This window comes from Ornithodoros turicata, chromosome 1 (genome assembly GCF_037126465.1).
Source record: "Ornithodoros turicata isolate Travis chromosome 1, ASM3712646v1, whole genome shotgun sequence".
Classification (NCBI taxonomy): Eukaryota; Metazoa; Arthropoda; class Arachnida; order Ixodida; family Argasidae; genus Ornithodoros; species Ornithodoros turicata.
In genome coordinates, this window is record NC_088201.1 from 63,373,894 (window position 1) to 63,398,061 (window position 24,168).

The window sequence follows — 24,168 nt, forward strand, 5'->3', positions numbered from 1 at the left end:
AACCCGAAAAAGTCACTCCCTGCTTATACAGTACTACTATCGTGAAGGAAGCCTAACATAAGCACCAATATTCGTCCTTTCAGTGTCTTGTCTTGCTTGATGGACCACATTGAAAACTTTCACATGAGTGAAACATGCAAGGAGTCCTTGCTTCACATACAGTACTTTGTTGCTCGAGATTTCAAGTTAGTATAAATTTAATTTCTTTTAGCTCTACTGTGTTCTGTTAGTATAGAAAAATAGATGACATCAACATTTACATATTGTTTTCTTGTAGACTAGACCCTCTGCTGTACCAGCAATGCCATACAGAAGCAGTGAAGTACTGCAGAGCTAAGAAAGAGTGGCATGACAACCCTAGTAGAATGGATCCAGAAAGGGGCCCCATTGTATTACCATGCCTCTACCGATATGCGTACCATCCGGACCAAAGTGTGCGGGTCAGTTTCCCGTTGTTCTTGTGTTATTTAGACATCTTAGTGAGTTGCTCAGCTAAATTACTGCTGCCGCTACTTGATTTCTGTACTATATGCACGCTTCAGTCATGCTGTGGAACAGGGCTGTCGAGTAATTAATTACAAGTAACTAAATTACTGTAATTGAACAGAATACAACCACCCTAGAAATCTGTGCACATTTGTTTACTGCTGAGAACTACCACTACAAAACCTTCAGACACTGAGGATCCTTTCTCCAGGTCATTTGGCAAATTCTCAATGTTAAATGCACTAGGCAACACTGAGGATGGCATGTTGGGAATAAAACGGTAGGGGAATAACTTTTTGTCTGTGCACTGTATACTACAGTGGAGACCGCTTATAACGTGTGTCGCGATGTGTAACGTGAACGTGGGACCGCCGAAAATCCGCACTATAAGTAGGGCCTGACTTTTTAGGGTTAAACCCGTATCTGCCCGATATTTACCCCCCGAACGAAATCTGTAAAATTCGGGTTTAACCCGAATCTACCCGAAAACATCCGGGTCGCGTGGCACACTCATAAGCGTGCATTAAAATAAACTTTGATAACATTGCTAAACATTAGTTCCATGTTAAGACAAATTTTTATTGAACAAAAAAAAATCACCCGAATACACCCGAATTCCTGACGACAGAATATGCCGTAACGGGATTTAACCCGAATACACCCAAATTTTCAAATGAAAAATATCACCCGATATTTACCCCCCGAATTTGGCCAAAAATAAAACCCGAAAAAGTCAGGCCCTAACTATAAGTGGTACCGCACTATAACCAAATATCACATTTTTAGGCCAATACATGCCCGAGATTGAGCACCCACCTTTCTGTCATACCACGTTGTGCACCGGACTGAACAGCGCGGAGATTCCTTGCAGAGAAAACAATTTATTCAACGTTCTCACGGAGCCTGGAAAAACGCCGTGATTTTTGTCTGGTGTAGTGTTCTGACCGTGTCTTGCACGTGCATCCCCAACAGTGGCTGACTGACTGTATGCCTCGTTGCTCAGTCCATTCTGGGCACAGAAGCCTATTAGTTTGTGCACACACAATATTGCATCTTTGCGGGACATCTCTGCTGCCACAAAGTCCCAATCATCATCAGTCGTTTTCCAGCACTCACGCCTCATGGTCCCGGACAGCTTGCACTATCGCTTCATCGGTCACTTCATGCCCGTCAAAATTTGATTATACCTGCTTTGATACATGTGCTTTGTTCCATACCATACGCTTATTTGTCCACGAAACCTGCATTTGAATCAACTGCATTTCTTGTTTTGTTTTTCTGTATAATATATGTGTATGCCTATTTTCAGTGTAGTACCCACTCCCCTCTGTAATGAAGAACCCTGAGGGTAAATAAATAAATAAAATAAAAGTGTCCGCTGAAGAAACAAAGTCGTTCTCTACAAGATCGTTCCATAAGTTTTGCGCGTCGGTCCTGTCCCAGATGGGCACGGGTGGCGTAATGCAAAGAGAAGCGAGACGCTTCCCCGGCAGCAAACCTCCTCGCAAGACACCCTCAGCCGCCTCGTCATGGGGAGATAACAGAAGCGTTCTCCGCAGTGGGTGATTCGCGCTTCGGAATTCGCTGACAAATGCGCTGTGTCCTTCGGTGACTGCGCTATAACCGGTATCCCACATCGGGATGGACCATTATAAGCGGTATTCCTATACAGTATGTTCTATGGGAAGAATAGTGGGTGTCGGGGAAAAGCCCCATTATAAGCGGTTACATTATAAGTGGTCTCCACTATGTGAAGCCAATATAACAACTCCAGTGCATGAGGCAGCTGTAACTCACACTGCAAAAATTCTGAATTATTTAATGTCTTTCATATGTATTACATTTCCTTACGTTACATCCATGGTCTTCATTTGTCCACAGACATGCAAAGTGCCTTGTTACATTTGCGTCAGCCACGACCTGGGGTTTAGTGCAGCTTTCTCTTCTCAGAAAAGTGGAAAAAAATATTGACTTACTTTCTCCCCATCTGTAGCTGTCTAAAGGTTGCCTGTATGAAGTCCGACGTGTCATGCGGCAGCGTGCTGTCTCCATTGATCTTCATCCAGAGATTGAAGAGCCGTGCATGACAGATCTAGCCAGCTTGTGCAGTGACAAACTTGGCCGGGGGGAGGTGAGCTTTGTTCCTTGTTGCAGTATTGGAGTAATGAATGTTTCGACTGAAAACATTGTCAGAAACGATTGGCTACTGTGAATTGCTGTGGCACCACACCTTTGCAGAAGTTCCTGTTTAGTGGTCCTTACCACAGGATTGGCAGCATCAAGTTACGTGGTATTCTTATACAGGGTGTTCCACGGGAGGATGTTATTAAGTTCCTAAAAATAGGTTTTACTACTTAGGTTTTAAGAAAATTATAAAACTACTTGCAGTACACTCACACAGACTTTTGCCACAGATTCAGGCAGTTTCCATTTGTGCCACACATTAGGGTGGTTTTGTTAATGGAACTCTCAAATTAGCAAAGGTAGCATTTTTCTTCCTGAATTTGGAAGCCCATGACCGCAACACATTATTCCAATCAAAATGGCAGTTTTTTTTTTTTTTTCACAAGGTTCCTACAAAAATTTGACAGCCGAAAATCGGTCGCTGTGCGAAGCATATTCACTGCATGGTTGCTGATTGCATGGTCACTGGAAGCAATGGTTCAGTGAAATTTGGGTTTGAGGAACTCTTGGCTCCGCCTTTCTTGAGGCGAAATGGATAGAGCGATACAGCTTTATTCTGATCGATGGCCTTGTCACACAGCCCGTCATTATCAGTGGCTGGCAGCTGACCACAGACACATTGATAAAGGCAAAAGGTGTGATTATGGCATGGGCTGTTTTCTACTTACACAGGAGGGATGGCATTTGAATGGAGCCAACAGTTCCATGAATGTAAATATCAGTGAGCACACTTCGCCCATTGACAGACTATTGGCCTTCAAATTATTGTAGAAATCTTGTGAAGAACACATTTTTTTATTTGAAAGGTGTGTTATGGCATAGGCTTCCGAATTCATGAAGAAAAATTATACGATAGCTTTGCTTGGCTAATTTGCAAGTTCAATTAACAAAATTAATGTGTGACAAGAATACAAATGGCCTCAATCTGTGGCAAAAGTCTGTGTGAGTGTATTCCAAATACTAGTTTCATAATTTTCTGAAGTAAAACCTGTTTTTAAGAATTTGATGACATCCTCTCGTTAACACCATGTATAGATTTAATGAATCGGCTTTGCTACGTTCAATTCGCGACCAACTACTGTACTGGAGACCTGGACATGTGCAATGCTCCCAGCATCCGGGCAGTGGTACTTGCGGTCGTCGCTTTGCTTTGGGATATGGGGCTAGTTGGCATGATTCCATATCACATGATTTGCAGAAACTGCGGAATTGTATGGTGGGCGATAGGTGGTTTACGAGAAAGAAGAGGGCGGCGTATGCATATCTAGCAGACTGTAACAGACAAACGACAGTGGCAATGATTATGATAATGTACATGTCATTCTCCTCTTCCCAATTCTTCGCAATAGTGCTAAGTAGCACCTCTAGCGGCCATTAGTATAACTAACCTTTGACCCGGCTCTTTCATAGGCGACTGGTATATGTCCAGGTCTCTAGTATAGTAGTAGGTCACGTTCTCACTAAGGTTCAAAGTATTTTAGTCTCATCACATTGTAGATTGCCAAACATGACACTCCACTAAAATTCCAGGAACAACTGTGGAAATACTATAGACTGCAGCCAGTGAAGTTGTGGGTGCCTAAAGTGATATCCTTGAAATGAGAACAAAATTTTGCATTGTATATTTTTTGCATTATGGCCATTGCCTCTGTGTCTATCCTGATGCGTTGAATGGAATCCTTAAATTATGTAATGAGCTTGCAGTGCTCTAGTACAGTCAAGCCCACTTATAACGATATTGACGGGAATGCGAAATATGATTTTATTGTCAGGGATATCGCCGGTCGGAATCACATCAATGAAGAGGGTGGCATAAGTAGAACACTGCTAAACATGTGCACGCTTGTTGTAAATGCAAAAGCATTTTATTTAGCTCTAAATTGACACATCTTTGTGTTGAAAGCTTTTCCATGGACAATATACTACCCGCCGATACCACGTGAGGTTCCACACGGTTTGAGTTCGATGACTTCGTTTATTGCTCGTCATCCATTGCTGTAGTCATCATCATTCTCACTATCGGAACTGCATTGTCCATGAGAACGCGCCTCGCCCATGGCTAATTCGTCGACACGTTTTTGGGTTTGCGACACGCAACTGTCTGTCAACTCACGTTTTGGAGGACACAGTACTTTGCAATGACGTATTGCACCAGTGCAAAATTTGTTGACCACGTGCAACTTTGAGCCTTTGAGCCACGTGCCTTTCCTTGTTAACGCACGTCCCGAACTGCCGATGCCATCATAGCATGCAGCAAACCAGAACAAAAGAAAAAAAAAAAAAAAAACCAGGGCGAGAGAACGATGTGGAGAAGGAACTGCCTCATCTACTTCTTACGAGCCCCTTCGAAGTCACGCGCCTTGAACACGTGCATCTAACCCCCGGCAGTTATGCACGAATAAAGGCACTGCGTTCTCACTTTAATGCTCACAGAGGCTACGGCTCTTGAAAATGCCATCGTAATTTGTTGTCAATGAAAAAGTGCAATCTTACTTTTCGATTTTCACGCGTTTTACCAGCTGCCAGGAGAAGTCTGATAGCTATATGTGAGCAAACGCTTTCGTGGCGATCGTTATATCGATGCCTTATTTGCTTGTATACTTTAATGGGTGAGCTGATGGGAACCAGGTATTTGATCGTAATATCGGAGTTATATCGAAGATCGTAATAAACGGGCTCGACTGTACGATTAATGTGACTGTGGCGATTTCAAATAGAAGTTTCACGACTGTGTTGTGTCCTTGCTTTCTGCAGGAAATGCAATGTCTGCAGCAGAACTTGGAGAAGCTTACCCAGGACTGTCGTTCAGCAGTGGCCAACTATACAGAGGAAGAAGCGGAACACTTGGAACTCAATTACCCACTGTACAAAGCTTGCCATCCTGTACTCAAGGATTTATGTGGGGTGAGATTCTATTCATCGCAAGTGCTGCTTGGAGGCATTGTACATACAGCCACATAGATTTTTTGGAATTTGTGGGGCCCTTCATACAGTCAGAGGTATTCAGCAGTCTGAATATTATTACATTGGGAGTGATAACCATGGCCCATCAACAATATTAACTAGGATTGTGCAAATAGTAAAAATGTCGAATACAAATATCACTAATATTTGACTTCAAATATTGAATCAAATAATTGCTTCAAGCAACCCTGTTTCTGCAATGTACACATAGAGAACATACAACTATATTTCGATAATAACAGAAATATGTAGGGAAGCATCAACTATGAAAGGATGAGGAAAAGGTTGCCACTCCCATAAGACAACTTATACTGCTGCAGTTTCAGATGTACCCCACTCATTGTAAAGTTTCGCAAGGGCAGACTGTGTATTTGATGCAGTGTTACTGACTCTGCCATATCTTGACCTCGCCGGTGCTTGTAAGAAGGTGACGGGTCCGACCGAAAAAGCTGTGGATTGCTTGCGACGTCCGCATATCGCCCCTGATGCTGTCGCGCTGGTACCGTCGGCTTAACCTGCCCTCTTATGTCATGGCAGGTGGTGGAGACGCGGAAAACGAAAACTCGAAACTCTCGCAAACGACGTCATTGATGGCTAAGCGTAATCTTCCGCGATGCTAAAAGGAGGCACATCGAGTACTTTCATTCCAGCTATCTTTCGTGTCAGAGCTGCTGCTGCTCCTCTCTCATGTGACAGAGGTTGCTTTCTCCTCGTGACAAATGTGATGGCTGGGACACCCCCCGTCGTGTTCACCACTACCGCTTTTAAGAAGCTCATTCGAGATACTGGGGTGGGTGTAGCTCAGTATGGTTGTGCCACGAATGTGTGGTACTTTGCTGGTGTTTGGAGAGAGTGATGGCAAGCATTACACTCCACCGTCCCCGGCGATTTGTGCGTGAAGTACTCCTTCCCATGCGGCGCCTTCTCTAGCTGGCAGTCTGGATGTTTAGATGTTTACACACGACACAACGCAGCCCTCTGTGTACACGTCATTGGACTATCCTGACACTGAGGTCTGTGTAACCTTTCTCTTTCTACTTGCGCAGGACTTGCTGACAAAGGATGTCGACCAAGGAGATTTGTTGCAGTGCCTCATCAGCCACAAGAATGAGCCAAGGATGAAAGAAGAGCAAACGTGCCGTGCTACCCTTGAACATTTCCAATTGGTATGTGGCGCATGAGTTAGTTCACCCTCTCTACGTGTGCATACTTTCAGTGGGATGTAATCTAGTTTATCAGAGAGGTCAGGTTGGTTGCAAATTTTATCATGGCCTCGTCATAAAGTCTCGGACTTTTGGTGATTTCTCATTTCTTGTTTTCAGATATCTCTGAAGGACTATCGTTTCAGTTTCAACTTCAAGGAGTCATGCAAGAAGGATGTCCTCACATACTGCAAGCACGTCAAAACAAAGTATGTGCTGAAGGCTTTTGACAGTTGGACATTTCATATTTTCATGGAATACATATTTAACTATACGTAACGCAGGGCAGAGGTAGTGAGTTGCTTGAGTCAGCTTGTGTTGGAAGACGTCACGTCAGACAAGGCTTCATCGCAGCCACGGGTGTCCGAAAACTGCAGGCGCCAGTTGAGAGTTGAGCTCTTCCAGAGGGTAAATCTCTCGTGCCTATGTCCTCCTCCGGCCTCAACAACTAACAAATGTCTTTATTGCAGGAAGAAAACATCAGACTTGACCCAGATTTGAACACTGCTTGCCAGAGGGACCAACAGAACTTTTGTTCGAATGTTAGCCCAGGAGAGGGCAGAGTAAGTGAACTTTTACGCAGTTCTTGAATCTCAAAACAAGTTCACTGGTATCTTCTTTGAAACATGGAAATACAGTCGCCGACCGATTTTTCAGACTTGAAGGAGCCACAAAATCAGTCTGAGTTATGGAGCAGTCCGAATTTTTAGACAGAGGCTTAAATCTGCAATGTTTCAAAAGAACTTTAGTTGCGCACTCACACTGGCTTGAAATAACTGTCTACACGAGTTTGCTTCGCCGCGCGGACACAGGATAACGCATCATGGCTAATTTCTGCTAGCGTAGCCTTGTCGTGATGCTCTTCCATGAGCATAGTCAGGATAGCTGCGGTTGATGGGGTGCAACGGCAACCTCTTTGTCGCCGCCCCTTGTGACGGCAAATCGGCACGTGCTACTAAGATCTGCCTTCGCGCGCACTGCGCTTCTATGCATGTGCCGGGTCAGTGCGCTTCTCCTTGTGGTGTGGTCTGAAACATTGAGTCACGAAATGCACTGTAGTGCATCTGTTGTGGCCCTTGAAAGACAAGTCCGAAAAAAATAGGCATGCTTGGGGCGAAATAAGTACGAAGAACTGGGCAGTCCGTCTGAAACATGGTCCGAAATATTGGAAGTGGAAATGCATTGGCTCTATGGGGCATTTGACAGTGCCAAGTGGTGGAAAGTCCAAATTTTTGCAGTTTGAAATATTGGTCTGCGACTATTCATGTCGCCTGGAAACTGCACTGTCTTATCTGCTGCTAATGTTCGAAATGTTTTTTTTTTTTAAACTGTCTGTCTTCCGAGTCATGTACAGTGCAATTCTGTTAATTCGAACTCTGAGGGGACCGAAGATTTGTTTGAATAAAGCGGAGTCCTAACTAAACGGAGTCACTCTGAATGAGGGCTTCCTGCGTTGGCAGCTGCGTCAGAGGCGTGTCGTGGCTCGCTAGGCCTTGCCGCACATTCCTGGTCACGCATTGCCGGAAATATAAGAGGCTCGTTCTTTCCAGAATATTTATTTACAGGCAAGCATCCAAACATCTTGGAGTAGAAAATAACCTGTTATACACGCTTGCGTTAGTTTCTTCAGGCACGACTCTATAAACGTCGTTTGCGATAAAGCCCAACCCTGTTGCAAACCCCGCGAACGCGAATACATATTGCCAAACCAGTTCAAGAACATTGGTGGCCGTGTAGTCAACAGGAGTGATCTTTATCCCCTTCAAACAACAAGGCTTGTTTGCTTTGCCGACAGCGAGTAAGGGGCATTGTTTCGTACCAATCGCATTTACGCACACCATTACTTGCTTCTCTTTCCTCTGGCATAAGGATCACTTTTTATGAGTAATTTATAATAGTGGTGTGCGAATATTCGAATTCTCGAATTCAAATCGCATATAAAACGCTCGAACTATTCGATTCGCGAATCGAATATCCAGTATTCGATTTTTCGAATATTCGACTATTCCGCAAATATGAACGACACAACCCGAAAGTGGGCTTCACCTGATGCTTCCATGCACGAGGAGAAGCCTGCTTTACAAAATTGCCCTTGCTGCAGGACCAACACAGGCGGGACGGTGTTTAGTTTAAGATAACGTTATCCAAAGTTAGTTTTGTAGACATCATCTGTGGAAGGGGCGGCGCCTCTCCCACATGCAGTTTAGCGGTGCCGACGAGGGACTTTGATTTGATGTCTGTGAGGTTGCCTTTAAAAAGTTAGGACTCTTGAATAATGACTACAGCCCACGAACAAGAAGGGTGTCTTAAAGATGTCCTTTGCATCTAAAATTTCAGTAGTGCAACTTCCTAGGGCGAGTGCAAAGAAACTGAAAGGTGTTCATGACAAAGCTGAGGCAGGATGCCAATTCGTTTGTTTCACAAATGGCCTGTGGTTGTCTGAAACAATTACAGCCTCATCCGTATAATATGCTACTGCCTGGCATAAAATTTTGAAATGAAGGTAACCACTCCAGTACTCCAGTAAGTGTAGGCTCACCCAAAAAGCAGGAAGCACTCTCATGTAACATTAAAGAGTAGGGGCTTTGAACAGAAGAATTGCATGTCTCTCTTGTGACAGTTAATGCTAGAAAAATTACACTAAAGGCATGGGCTACGAAATGGAAACTTTTAGTGCGAAAGTCACATATTGAAAATTTTGCACGAATATTCGATTCGGTATTCGGAATTTTCCCCCCATTCGATTCGATATTCGATTCAACTTAAAATATTCGGATTCGCACACCCCTAATTTATAATAATGTATAACATCTAAGTAATAAGTAAGCAATCCGCCAGCAGGGGCGTGGGCGGGCACGTGCGAGCTGATGTGTGGTCCGGCGCAGCCGGGGCAATCTCCTTCAAAGAAACCATTCCACACGTTCATGTGTTCAAATTGCTAGGCCTTTTCTCCTATTGAAATACACATGGCTCTACCGGTACCCGAGCGTCAGTTCGAATTGTCCAGAAGTCCGAATTAACAGGATTGGTAGCTAACTCATCTGACTTACCTTCGGTTCAAGTTAGCAGGGATTGAGCCAAGCTTGGTTCACCCTGAGAACGTTGATTTTTGGCAATTTGTCAAATGTTCTTGCTGATGTAGTACAGTCAAACTCCTTTACAGCGAAGCTCAGGGGACTGCAGGAAAAATTTATTGTAAAGGTAAACTTGTTAAAGAGGATGCGCACCTCATTGGAGCAGTACGAGGTCACAACATTATGAAATGACTAAACCAGTTCATAAAAGCATTCTAAAAAGTACTGTTGAATTACCCCCTTTGCCCCCAAACGTGAAATTAACCTAAATTCTGACCTATAATTTCTATGTAAGCGCAACTGTTCTCTGCCGAGTTACCACACAATTTCATGTCTTATCTTATTGCCAAAATTCGTATTAGATCCGCTTGCGAGTTGTGGTCAGCTTAGACGTTCGTGCGGGATCAGTTTGTTTACTGTCGTGCCTAGCAAAAGCGCAGTGTCTATGTCGCCACCATCACACTCTGTAGTTTGTTTCGGTGTCCTAACTTTATGGCACATTGCGAACAGTACATCCGAAGGCTCTCCATCTCCATCTTGCATATGGAATGTACATGACGTCACGTTAAGTGTGATCAGCACTGGTCAAATGTCGGCTTTTACAACTTGCCCTTTGTTGTTGGGTTAGCGCACCCTGAACAACAGTGTCCTGCATTCACTACTCCCCTCTGGAACACGTACATTTGACCTCGAAGGGGGAAATTTTCTCAGGCCCAGCCTCCTAGAAGGATGGGGCAGGGTGTGGGGTACGTCATGCAGCCCTGCAAGACAGCGTTCGTGGTTCCGCTGCGCAGATTCGTTCAAAGGGTCCAAAATGTGGTGGAGGTTACCAAAAATTTGTTTTGCGATTCCATATATTCGTTGAAAAAGAATTTGCTGTAAATGTAAAAAAAATACATTGGCTCAATGGGCCTTTGACAGGAGAGCGCAGAAACTTCGTTGTAGCGGTATTTTTGTTAAAAAGGCATTCGTTGTAAAGTAGTTTACTGTACCTACATTGACATCCTTGCATATCACATGCTTTATAAGTTTTGAAACTTTCGTCATTACTGCTTGCAAAGAAATTATAATTGTCTCGTTAATCTTATGCTTCATATTCTGACAACGCTATAGCAATCCTAATCATGCTTGCTGGAGTGTAATCAGACGCGGCTGGGAAACCTTGTTCGAATTACCGAGCGTCTTCCCCTACCGAAATATGCGCGACTTTGTCGGGACCCGAGCGTCAATTTGAATTATCCCGAAGTTTGAATTACCAGGGCTGCACTGTGTCAGAAAAGGATGTCCTATTCACTCCATTTGTGGCCTCCAGTGTGCTAGCACATGTAGTGTGTTTATCACGTGGGTGACGTCCAAGAGTGACAGTCATTCAAGTCAGTCAAGAGTGACAGTCATTCCAATGGGTACAGCTCCTGTCAGCCTTAATAACAACACTAGAAAAAATTCGGTCTCATTTCCGAGTGCGATAACAGCCACCCTGGGGACGCTGGGTGAATGTTAAGTAAACAAAATCCTTGCATTAAACTAACAGAATAGTTTTGTTCCATTAAGATCTCCCCATGGCCCCAGGGGTTTGCTGTAATCGTGCTCTGGAATGAGACCATCTTTTTTTTTTTTTTTTTCAGTGGGCGATTTCATCAGATTCAGGCAGGGCCCTAACCTTTGGGTCTCCGATTTTTTCCGTCATTTTTTAGGGGATAGCCCCACCTGTGGCATGAACACTGGCGTTGGTCCCAGGTACCGAGACGACGTGGTAGGCGAGATATAAAATAAAGAGCGTCAGGGGTGAAAACAACGGCTGTGCTCCGAAGCGATTTCTGCCCACTTTGAAGCAATCTACTCCGGCGTCTGTAACCACCACAGCCTCCAGTCTTCCACAACCTATTCACCATGTCATAGGCTCTGGGGCTGATTAATAATTCTTGTCTCCGACGAGCGAAACCTTTTGTAAAAAATCCTAGAAAAGCCATCCCTACCGAATTTTACGCACTTTTTGTACCCATATGTCTGCGTTCGTGATTTTAGCAAAACAATGAGCTACAAGTTAAACGAAAGCCTAATTTTCGCTCTGTTCAACGATGTGCAGCACAATTCTCTATCCTGTTTCGTTTCGATAAAATTTGCGCCGCAGCTGTCAGAGGTACGAAAATTTTGTCAAAGTTCGCGAGGCGCGTGCGTAAAAAGGCCATGATGGATTTATAAACAAAAAATTCTGGTTCACGACGAATACCTTAGCTTTCTTTCGACATACAATTCATGGTTGCTAAAAGCTTGGTGACTGAGTTACAGCGCTCACAAACTGCCATACTTCGCCACGCCCGACGGACCGGCGTACTTCGCTGTCACTTGCAGTTTTCAAGCATGTGCATTCACTACAAGTTTATAAAAGCTGGTGCATGAGCCACAATACACCTACCAGTTCATAACGAATATATATTCACTTCAGAAGCATTCCACTTTGCAAACAATTAAAAATAAAGAAATGAGGGAAAGAAACGAACAAGTTGAATGAGGTCAATACGAGCTCGTATGCGGGCTCATAGTGTCTGATTTTTTTCTTTTTTTGTCTTGGGATGTACGCAGCACAACCTTTAAGGGAGCCCGAATAAGAAAGATGTCATTCACATACGGCAGGACGGGGAAAAGCAAGCAGTTGTGAAGCGATTCATGACGTGATCCATAAGAGAAACGTACCACATGTTCAAAAACGACCACACGGATATAAAGCTAGGGTTGACGAAGTTTTACACACTTCGGCCGAAATGGGTTCGAGTGACACCCCATCAGTTTCAGTATGTTTGCACGTACTGTGCCAACTTCGAACTTGTCGTTATTGCCGTGAACACAATCTCTGCACGTGATCTGTGTAAAGACAGCATTAAACTAATGTGTTTATGTGACCCACCAAGTGAAGCATGCCTGTTCCAGGAGTGCCAAGCATGCGCCGGAGCTAAAAAGTTAACAGTGAAGACTTTACAAATAAGTGCAGAAGATGAAGTTGTTCTCGCGTTGTGGGAGTCCGGCGACCTCATAAGAAAGACGATGAGCGGTCGCGCATTCGTCAAGGAGCTCCGCAAGGGGGTTGCACTCTTCATAAAGCACGACCACATTCGCAACATTCAGAGCAAGGCCATTTGGAATGAGAAATCTTTCCCGAGGCTCCGACACACTGTCCTTCACTTCGATTTTGCGGAGAACTGCACGATTAATTTGCCTTATGAAGTCCAGAGCCAATATTGGCAGAGAAGCCAAGTATCTCTCTTCACGTGCGTTGCAACGGCAAAATCTTACACCGTTAGCCTGGCAACGGTAAGCGATGACCTGCGCCATGATACAGCGCACGCGCTTTTTGCGTTGAAGACAATATTGGACACCCTTGATGACATACTGCCGGTGTTCTCACACGTCGTCTATGTGTCGGACGGTGCAGCGGCGCATTTCAAAAACAAGTATCAGTTACACGAGATGCGCCGTAACACTCTGCTGACACTCTGGATATTTTCAGCGAGTGGACATGGGAAGAATGCCTGTGATGGAGTAGGGGGCTCGCTTAAACACGCAGCAAGTGTGTACAACATGCGGTCTCAAGCAACGGACGTAATTCGGTCGGCTCAGGACTTCGTTTCGGTGCTGACAGAACGAGGGCACGCAACGCATATCTTGCACCTGCCTTCAGATGAAGTGGCAGGTGGCAGCATTCAGGGAATCGAAACAGACCGAATGGTCGTCGGTGCGGCCAGTACCCGGCCTTCGTTCATGTCACGTTTGATACAAAGCTGACAGAAGTGCACACGAGGATGTTTCCCTTGGGAGAACAATGCGTGAAGTGACGACCACGCTTTAATGCATCTTTAAGGCACTGTTGTCTTTGAATAAAATGTGGAAAATTAAGCGCCTGTTGATCTCATTGCCATTCCTTGTTCCTCTCTTTACCGGTTTTCCTTCATTTTTCTGCAAAGTGGAATGCTTCTGAAGCGAATATATATTCGTTATGAACTGGTACGTGTATTGTGGCTCATGCACCAGCATTTATAAACTTGTGGTGAATGCACATGCTTGAAAACAGCAAGTGACGGCGAAGTACGCCGGTCCGTCGGGCGTGGCGAAGTATGGCAGTCTGTGAGCGCTGTAACTCAGTCACGAAGCTTTTAGCAACCATGAATTGTATGTCAAAAGAAAGCTAAGGCATTCGTCGTGATCCAGAATTTTTTGTTTACAAATCCATCATGGCCTTTTTACGCACGTGCCCGCGAACTTTGACAAAATTTTCGTACCTCTGACAGCTGCGGCGCAAATTTTATCGAAACGAAACAGGATAGAGAATTGTGCTGCACATCGTTGAACAGAGCGAAAATTAGGCTTTCGTTTAACTTGTAGCTCATTGTTTTGCTAAAATCACGAACGCAGACATAGGGGTACAAAAAATGCGTAAAATTCGGTAGGGATGGCTTTTCTGGGATTTTTTACAAAAGGTTTCGCTCGTCGGAGACAATAATTAATAATCAGCCCCAGAGCCTATGACATGGTGAATAGGTTGCGGAAGACTGGAGGCTGTGGTAGTTACAGACACCGGAGTAGATCGCTTCAAAGTGGGCAGAAATCGCTTCGGAGCACAGCCGTTGTTTTCACCCCTGACGCTCTTGGTTTTATATCTCGCCTACCACGTCGTCTCGGTACCTGGGACCAACGCCAGTATTCATGTAACAGGTGGGGCTATGCCATAAAAAATTACGGAAAAAATCGGAGACCCAAAGGTTAGGGCCCTGCCTGAATCTGAATGAAATCGCCCCAGTGTTATCATTAAGGTTGATGTGAGCTGTACGAGCTCCTGTGGTGCTTTGGGCGATTTACTGTCAGCGTCTTTTGGAATGGACAGTGGAGTTCTCTACTTGGCTATTGTCGTCCTTGTCCATGTTGCAAGACTAGATCTGAGGTCCTCACCGAATAAAAGTATGGTACACCTGATCAAGAGAAAACATAGTGGGCTGCCCAAAACCTTTTAATACTGATAATGGATCTACAATTGATAGTATTACTAAGTTGAGACAACATGAAAACTCTGCATGATGTAAAACCCCCGAGACTAGGGAACACGAAGGGACAGACACAAACACGAAGTCTCAATGGAGGCCCAGGAAGCAGAATTCAGCTTGGGTGGTAGCAATGCAATGTCCAAGTTTACAAAGCGTGAACAAAGCCTGGAGACGTAGACTGGAGACGTAGACTGGAGACGTAGACTGGAGACGTAGACTGGAGACGTAGACTGGAGACGTAGACTGGAGACGTAGACATGGATACTTCGTGTTTGTGTCTGTCCCTTCGTGTTCCCTATTCTCGGGGTTTTACATCATGCATCATCTTCACCAGCTCGCTTGCTTCCTAGCCATTTTTTCATGAAAACTCTGTTCCATCAATTTTGAGAAAAAAAAAAAAAAGGTGCATATTGCAAGTAAAAAAACATTACCAAGGACAAGGTGCTTTGCTTGACTTGCAGGTACTGGAGTGCTTGAAGAACCATCGTGGACAGCTGAGTCGGGCTTGCCATGTGGCAATTTTCCGACGTGAGAAGCTTGAGATGCAAGACAATGCAATGGACTACACACTAATCACTGCCTGCAAGTCAGCACTTCACAAGTTCTGTGCTGATAGGCCTCGTTCACAAGCTCTCACGTGCCTAGCTGAGTACCGTTTGGAGCCATCCTTAGATGACCGATGTCGTTCCGTAGTGCAAAGGCGGCTTGTCGAGCAGAATTCAGATTACAGGCTCAATCCGAGGCTGCAAAAATCCTGTCGCATGGATATTGCAAAATTCTGTTCCAACATTGTTCTTGAGAAAGATGGCAAGGACACAGAGCTCGAAGGAAAGGTAAGCCACATTTTTGTAGAGATATATTTGGACCCTACATGCCTCAGACCGCATGTACGAAATGTAAATAGACGCAAATTCCCCACAGTGACAACACACAGTTATAACCAAAACCTGACTTTATAACAGTTATAACTTGAGCATTGCATTTTTATTAATTGATGTGACTTATAGTTATCTAACATACATAGTCGAGACTCCAGTGAAGCTCAGTAACACGGTGCATGCTCCATTCCTCTGGGCACTATAGCTAGTCTTGAAAGAGCCCTACAAGTGAATGCTGAAGAATTTAGCGCGGAAAGACATGACTATAGGAGGAGCCAGATACAACAAGTGCTCATTATGTCTGTGTCTCCATTTATAGTCTTGTCTTTTTGTGCTAAGTTCTTCAGCAATCATGTACCAACTAGCTCAACAGTCCACGCTTCTCAATGCAAGTGAAGTTTATGGCAGTAGTACTTGTTGACTTGGAAACTAAAATGTCTTTGGGCCTTACTTTAAAAGGCAGCCATATGCTTCCCCAGACAAAATGTTTGTGACAGTTGTTGTGAAGAATTAAATCATGTTGCCATACATGACAAGGCTTTATGAGACTCATTTATGCACCACTGGTATTGTTCTCTAGGTGATCCAGTGTCTGAAGATACAGTTTGTTAGAAGGCAGCTGACAAAGTCTTGTGAGCCTGTTGTAATGGGTATCATTCGTGAGGTTGCTCGTGATTATCAACTTGATCCAGTCCTTGCAAGAGCTTGCTCTTCAGAGGTGAGTTGGTATTGATCACCTTTGCATTTCTCTCTGAACAACCCTCAAGGGCTCTTGAGTGGGGTATGTATGTAAGCAGGTGTGACACTTTTGCGTTATACAGTGATCAGCTAAACAGGGCAACCTCCTAACTGACACCAATTTAGGCAGTGCGGTTTCTGCACTTCTAACAACAAAAATGGTAGTTTCATGTGATTGAAGATAACTGCAGTTGACTTGTGTGGGACAAATATGCCACTTGCTACACAGACGTGGATAGGTGATCACATCAGTGTAACTAGCATGTGCATGGAAGTTTCTGAATGTGGCTCATTAAATGTATGGATTGCAGATCCAGAATCCTTGTAAGGATGAACATGACATGGAAGAGTGCTTGAAGGCAAGGTTCCAGAATAGGGACATCAAGAACCCTGAATGCAAAAAGGTAAAATTATCACAATTGTTGGCAGTTTTTGTGGCTTCCTATGAAGTGGTCACTTGTTAGGTAGTAATGCTTTTACATGAGTGTTAAGACAGTGTTGCAATTGTTGAAGACATGTGCACAAACATAATATTGCACAGGTAGCATCTTGCTTGCACAGTCTTGAGGTTTTTGAGGATATTCAAATAGCTGCTCATGTAATGTGTACCTGCCAACTGATTTGTATAAATTGTTCTACAGGAAGTTGCGCGACTCATCCATGAGGGTAAAGCTGATGTTCAGGCCGACCCAATATTACACAAAGCATGCCTTACTGATATCAAGCACTACTGCCATGGGCTTTCTCCTGGTCATGGAAATAGTGAGTCGCATTTTACTTTATGCCCATAACAGCAAATGAAAAAAAAGAAAGAGACTACTTTTATTGAGGCTCACTTGGGGATGGGTTACGTCTGCATTCTTGCAATATCCTGAGCAAGAATGCTGACTTGGAGTTTGTCTTTGGGTTTCTGAAATGACACGTGCTTTAACAGCAAAACATCTGCCAGCTAGCACCTCCTTTACTCACTGCCATGTATTCTATCTCTACCGTGTTAGACGAGTTGGAAGGTGGGAAGCAGACATGTTATAATTAGGGTTCAGAGTTTTCACTTTGGAAAATTTGTAGGCTGTTTATTGGGGATTTCAACTTTTCCGAAATTCTGAGCTTCTCGGAGAAATACAAAGTCTGAAAAATGAGTGGCGCCAATTTCGGAGTGTTTCAGAGTAGTCATCGCAGAGGCGATGCAAGGAAAGAAGTGCAAGAGTGACTGAGACCACACGATATAGCGCACTGATGTTTTACTACCCAGAGCTATTGAAGTACAAACACGCGTAGTTGCACAAATTGTGAGTGGTGCCCAGGCTCAAAATGAGTAGCAGCTGTGACGAAGCAGAACTGCAGAACTGTTCTGTGCCAAACCAGCCCTGTGCTCGGGGTCAAGTAGAGTCACTAGGGTCGAGGATGCATAGAACAGACGGGACAAGTGTGTGTGCTATCCTCCTTTTGGGCCATTTTTGCGTCCAGCGACACTGGTTTTTGCAACAAGTGTGCATGGAAGATGTAAGAAATCAAAGGACATGCTAAAGCATATATTAGGAAGTACGTACTGCCTTATTATAAAGACTTTTAGCTCTGTAATTCATACCTGCCAACTTTCCCGAATTATCCGGATATACTCCCGAATTTCGTTCAGTCTCCCGATTGTACGGACGCGTCCTCTAATCTCCTGGAAAAATGGGTTATTGGGCTTTTTTCTCCCATTTTCCTTTAAAAGCTGCATAAACATATTCCTGAAGAGTTAGACAGCTCGTAATACGTGTTTCGTGGCATGACCATCCATAGCTGGAGATCGCGGCAGATCGTGTGTCTTATTGTGTCCGTGTTTCTCGAGAAGACGCGATATTGTCCTATCATCAGTCTAGTCTCGTACAATAGCTTCGACCGACGAAGACCACTGGTATCATTGGTGAAATGGCTGCAGCCGCACAAAATGCAATGTTGCAGAGCTTTAGACGACGCGACTTCGCAATTGCAGTTGATGTAAGCAACGAAGCAACGTCGTAGCTCCAGCCGATAGTGGCTACGTACATCAAAGAGGAATCGTAATACAGCCGGTGGCAACACTGTTTCGAGTGTAGAAGATTAATGCGTACCCCCGTCACGCTGAGGGAAATCTCCCGAATTTTGAGTTCGTCAGGTTGGCAGGTATGGTAATTTGTAACCAGCTGTTTATTTTTTTTACATTCCACTAGCAAACCAGTAACTTATGCACACACATCTGTTTCCTGTACAGCAATCACTCACAGCTGAATGCATCAACCAAAATGTCTTCACAGATTACATCGCCATATTTGCTGCAGAGTTGTGTATGAGTTGTGTGTTGTTGTATGTGAGTTGCTGCTCGGAACAGGGCTGTACAGGTTCGTTTCATTGCAGTTCTGTCTTGCCTTTTGACTGGACTGGAGTCTGACACTGTGGTGTTGACTGACGAATGCCGCACTCTCCTTTCCAAGAGAGTAGAAATGTTTGAGTACGCTGCTCAGGTGAGTCTCCATTTTGCACGTAATCACGATTCGGCTGAGGACTTAATCAAGAGGCCACATCATCAAAATAATTTGATGTGTTGCTCATATTCCTTTGAAAATGAAGGTTTCTGTTTGTGTCGAGTTGAAAAAAATGTTCCTAGGCTCAACAATATTGCAGCATATTTTGTCTTCTGTCTGCTAAATATTATATCCTGTGCCCCATTAGCCGGGTTTGAACCCGCAACCTATGAATCAAAGCTCGTTGGTGCGACCAAAAAATACCACATACAGTGCTCACCACTGCATAGAGAGCAGGAAGGGTCTGGAGGTCAAGTACTGCAACCTTAAACAAAAGAAAAAAAAGAGTTTCCATGCGAATCTGAGGACCCTCTCCCACTGTAATCCCACAGCTGCGTCAGAGTGTCACGTGTCTGCGAACAAGTCTGGCCTCTTCCCATTGCGTGTGCCAGAGTTGAGACCGTTGCGAGCAGTTGCAAGTTTTCATTCCCTTGCTTGCTGTTGGACCACGGTATAAGATAAAGAGATGTGATGACACTCACGCCAGCGGCGCGTCCAGATAATGTTCACTTTCAAGACCCCTCGCCTGATCGCCATCTCTCGGTGTGCAAGATAGCTGCCGAGGCCAAGAGCCGAAGACCCTCACTTGCAACGCCGGGAGAGGTGAAGATCACATTTGGCTGTCCTGTCAGTCCTACGCACTGAGAGATGGTGATCATATTAGGGGTCTCAGGAGACGAACACTATCTGGATGCGGCCTTCGCATGGCGGGACGAGAGTGTGTCATCACCTCTTGTCTTTGTCTTTCACCCCTCCTCGCATTGGACAGCCTCATTTTGAAAAAGACGAAAAGGGGGGGGGGGGGGGGGTTCCTTACAATCGAGAAAACATTAATTTGCAGGAAATTTGCGGTCACTAGGAAAATTGCCAAATTAACGGCAGTGTTAGTTAGAAAATGAATAGAGCCTAAAGTTTTAGGGTTTTACCCGATTTTTCCCCGAATTTGCACCCCGAATTGAAGGTTGACTCTTTAGGGTGAAACCCGATTTTTACCCGGCAAATTCCCCTCCCTGGGTTGTCTGTAGGGATGCACTGACATACTTGTTTGGCAGCAAATGCAGTTACATCACTGTTTGTACCAAGCCAGTACAGTTAGTTTGAGTAACTGAGCCCGATTTCTCCTTGAATTTAGCGTACTGGACCTTTTTCCACCCAAATTTAGAGCACATGTTTATTTACCCGATTTTTACCCCCCGAATTTAGAAAAAAATATTTCCTGAAAACTTCAGGCTCTAAAAATGAATGCGTTCTTCAGCTGAGAGAGACCCAGAGGAGTGTTGCGATAAACAATGTACAGTCACGTTACTTATGTACTTATCACCATGTCCTAGGTGGCGCCAGTGGAGTCTATTCGCGACGTGGTTCAACAGATAGCCAACTCCCCTTCACGCAACTATTTCCTGGTGGTCGCCATGGGAGCTCTCGGGGTCATCTTTCTGGGTGGCCTGTTTTGTGGACGGATCACTAAACGAGTTCCAATCAGCATGAAAAACAGATGAAATGCACCTTCAAAAGTGGTCATCGCGCCTTGCAGACATTCACGCACCATCTGAAGCTTTCCTAGGAAGTTTGTGTTTTTACTGTGTGCTGTATTCTACACTGTTTACATGCCATGGAACATTTCTTTAATCCTCAAATCTTATTGGTTCCAGAATGAAGTGCTTCCTTATTTGGAGCAGTTTTTATGACAGGGTTATATTGACACAGTAACGCAGAATACCTGCAAATTTTTATTTTTGGTTTCTGCGTTACTAACCCAGTACCAGGCCACTAGATGTTTTCCATTGTTCAGTGGGGCCCGAGCAGGCCCCAGTGAACAAACCTTTTACAAATAGGTGAGGCGCAGTAATTTTGTTCTCATCTGTGCACTTTTGCGAGAGCTTCGAAACAGAGTCAGTACCCTGTTTGGGGGGGGGGGGATAATGCAAATTTTTCCTGTTAGAGTAACGTGTGCGAGCAGTGTAATAGAACGATATGTGCAAGGAAGTAAACAGAGTTGTATATACTGTGAAATACGGTGAACTATGAGAGGCTACACACTACATGCATGGGTGCAGGAACACAGGACTCTGTGTTCATGTTCAGTTGTCTGTGTGCACACATGCTGTAGCTGTGGTTGGCACATGGCATTATCGAGGGTCCTTTGTTTTGGATGTGTATTTTTGTGATCCTAGCTTTTCATGAACAAGTGAAGTGTAATTGCAGTCACGCGAGGCTTCATCTGCGTGAGAGGAGATTCAGTGAGTGGCATACGCAAGTACGTAAATTTAGGGTACTATTGTGGCATTGTTACCTTGGTCTCATATGCGAGTTTGGTTTTTTGAGGAGTGACTGGTATTCCATTCGACCACGTTGCAAACTATTGTGGCGGCATTTCTGAAGGTTGGATAGTGAGCGCGTACGAATTATGGTTCGGTACTTGAGTTATTAGGCAACAGTAATTTTTTGTGGTGCTTTTTTATAATGAATATAATTTTTTTTTCTGCTTCCTAACTGCCTAACTAGCAGATTTCTTTGGCACAAATTGTTGCATCTTTGTTGTTGTTCAACAACGTTTCGTTGAAGTAAGGCACCCACTTTGTTGTTCCTGCACTAAACCTGCAGCGGAAGTGTTACCAGAATATGACAATCTGTGTCGCAACAGTCCTTCTCCACAATTTTGTCAGCCTCCTTTATTAGTGATTTGCAAAACTTTTTTTTAACATAGAGCCAATTCCTTAAAAAGATTTTTTAAATATTTTGCATCGTGTGGCACCCAACTGATAGTGCGCTAGGTTTATAGCTTTTTTAATGTTGCATAAGTGTATACCTATCTTGGGATCAGTAGCAGACACAAAAGAGTAGTACTTCACGAAACCATTTTGTAACGTTCTCCTGTTGTCATACGCGTTCTCTAAAAGTTTTAATGGTGCATACACAATAAAAAAATTAAAAAAATCACGAGTGCACAACAAACAAGGCGCGAGCTCCACATTCTACTCAAGCGCTGTGCAGCTCTAGTCATGAGAATACACTCGGTGCTGCAATTTTTACTTGTTTAAGGTGTGCAGGCATTAGGTCACATTCACGTGCACCAACCTTTTCCACCACCCACTCCAACATGAGAGCTGGCGAGAGTTAGCAGGCACCACCAATCAAAACTAGCCAGAGTTAGTGGGGGTTGGTGGTTACATTTTTCTGGCCCAAGGTGATTGTGCCAAAATTGGTCACGGGTGATAACGTTGAGTTGGTGCACGTGAACAAATGTGAAAAAACAAGAAAGAACATCACAATGTTGGCTATGAAATGGATGGTTCGTCTAAGTTGTCTTGTGTGAACATAGCCTTACTTCTGTGCACCGTGCCATGTGTGGGGATTTCCTGGAGTTATCGCAGTTTTCTTTTTAATGTATATTTATTATTTACACCTCTGCAATACGCTAAGTGCCGTAACTTTCTATTAGGGCTGTCGTACGGAACTAATGAACAAACTAAAATGCAAGCAAACTGGTGGACTGTGGAAAGAGGTGACATTTCCTTGTCCACTCCTCAAGCTCGAGAATGTTACCTCTTTCTGCAGAAGTAATGTTCAAAAAATCACGCACCGTTCCTCGTTACAAATATATCAACATGTCATAAAAGGTAATGTGTGGCATCTTGCATGCTTGATACAGTTGTGTACCAGTAGAGAAAAACTACAGTAGAACCTTGTTAATCATGACATTATAAATCTGATGAGGTAAAATGTAAATATATGCTGTGAGGTTACGCCTTCTTGTTTGTCACAGTGTGTCCCTGTGACAGTTTGATGTGATTACCTACTTGTAATGGTGGCGTACATCTACCTCTAGTATCTCATAACCCAGTGTTGAACAAATTGACACTATAAGTATGCTCCATGACTAGAAGCATTTGGTTCATAAGACACACAAGTGATGAGGTTCTCCTGTAGTTCTGAGCACCAAGCACTTCTGTAGCATTGCTACCCGACACTGTTGAAGATATATGTATTTTGTTTGTATTCTGTCTCCCCTACATTTGGTTCATTTCCTGAAGTAGATGAAGGCATTACCTTGAGGATGAAGAGACAACACAGAAGACAACATGAACAAACAAACTCATTTCCCTAGTTTGAAAGCTCTTATATGTATGCCTCAATTGGAATCTCTTTTGCATGTTCTTATTGTGTTTGCAGTTCTGGTTCCCTTTTCTGTGTGATGGATGGTTCTTAAAAAACTAAATCATACACATGGTATGACCATATACAGAGTAAATAAATTTTTGTACCAGTCTTCGGAGAATTTTTACATGTGTGTTTTATTCGTACTTTGATTACCTTTGCGGGAAATTTGTTCCTGTTCGGTGGTGACACTAGGTCCATTCTTTTTAAAAGAAAAGTGCTGCACTCCTTGAACTAGTTCAGGAGGTGCAGGCAAAAAGAATGAACCTACTGCCTACATAGTTTTGAGGCCCTAGGGCATAATTAATTCCAGGACACTAGTATGCCAGGTTTAGGAATTTCAGGGTTCTTGAATTGCTGTTCACTCCCCTCCTCTTACCAAATGGAAACTCTGAGGTAAACAGTGCTGCGCTACGAAAAATGGAACTATAATCATATAGCACAGTCAACCAAAATTGATACATGGTGTAGGAAGTATAAAGGCAACACCAAGGGCAGATCTGGAGGGAGGGGGACCCTAGATCCATATATAGCATGCTGTCCATGGCTGGATCCCTCCTCAGAAAAATCCTGGATCCACCCCTGGACACGGGTGGATCCAGGATATCCCCTTTGTTAGTCAATCCCCCTGTCCGGAAGGTAAAGTAGCCATTAGATTAGCACGGGTGGGTGGAGAAAGCACAACCAAATGCAAAGAACATCTTCTCCTTTTTACCTTGATGAGCAAGAGAAGCTTTCGGGAAAACACCACACGCTCGTGAAGGAAAACGCATGGCTTAGGGCCTTGCGTTTTGGGATTAGACCCGTTTTTTGCCCACAATTTGCATCCTCGTCACTTCGGGTAAAACCCGAAAACTGACTGCATAGTGGCAATTCAGCCATCATTATGGGCAGTGGAGAGCGCT

General features: G+C 44.0%; 1 protein-coding gene across 1 annotated transcript in view; it reads left to right on the plus strand.

The window, feature by feature from the left end:
• The window catches only part of LOC135378316 (Golgi apparatus protein 1-like), a 41,321-nt gene extending 17,946 nt beyond the window's left edge, over positions 1–23,375 (plus strand). The window contains exons 9-22 of the mRNA XM_064611319.1: positions 84–185; positions 278–440; positions 2,480–2,617; positions 5,425–5,574; positions 6,681–6,800; positions 6,957–7,045; positions 7,121–7,244; positions 7,307–7,399; positions 15,405–15,776; positions 16,402–16,539; positions 16,871–16,963; positions 17,201–17,321; positions 18,939–19,045; positions 20,437–23,375. Coding sequence (XP_064467389.1) covers positions 84–185; positions 278–440; positions 2,480–2,617; positions 5,425–5,574; positions 6,681–6,800; positions 6,957–7,045; positions 7,121–7,244; positions 7,307–7,399; positions 15,405–15,776; positions 16,402–16,539; positions 16,871–16,963; positions 17,201–17,321; positions 18,939–19,045; positions 20,437–20,604 — 1,978 coding nt within the window. The 3' untranslated portion in view covers positions 20,605–23,375. The remainder of the gene's footprint in view (positions 1–83; positions 186–277; positions 441–2,479; positions 2,618–5,424; positions 5,575–6,680; positions 6,801–6,956; positions 7,046–7,120; positions 7,245–7,306; positions 7,400–15,404; positions 15,777–16,401; positions 16,540–16,870; positions 16,964–17,200; positions 17,322–18,938; positions 19,046–20,436) is intronic.
• Positions 23,376–24,168: the final 793 nt, after the last annotated feature.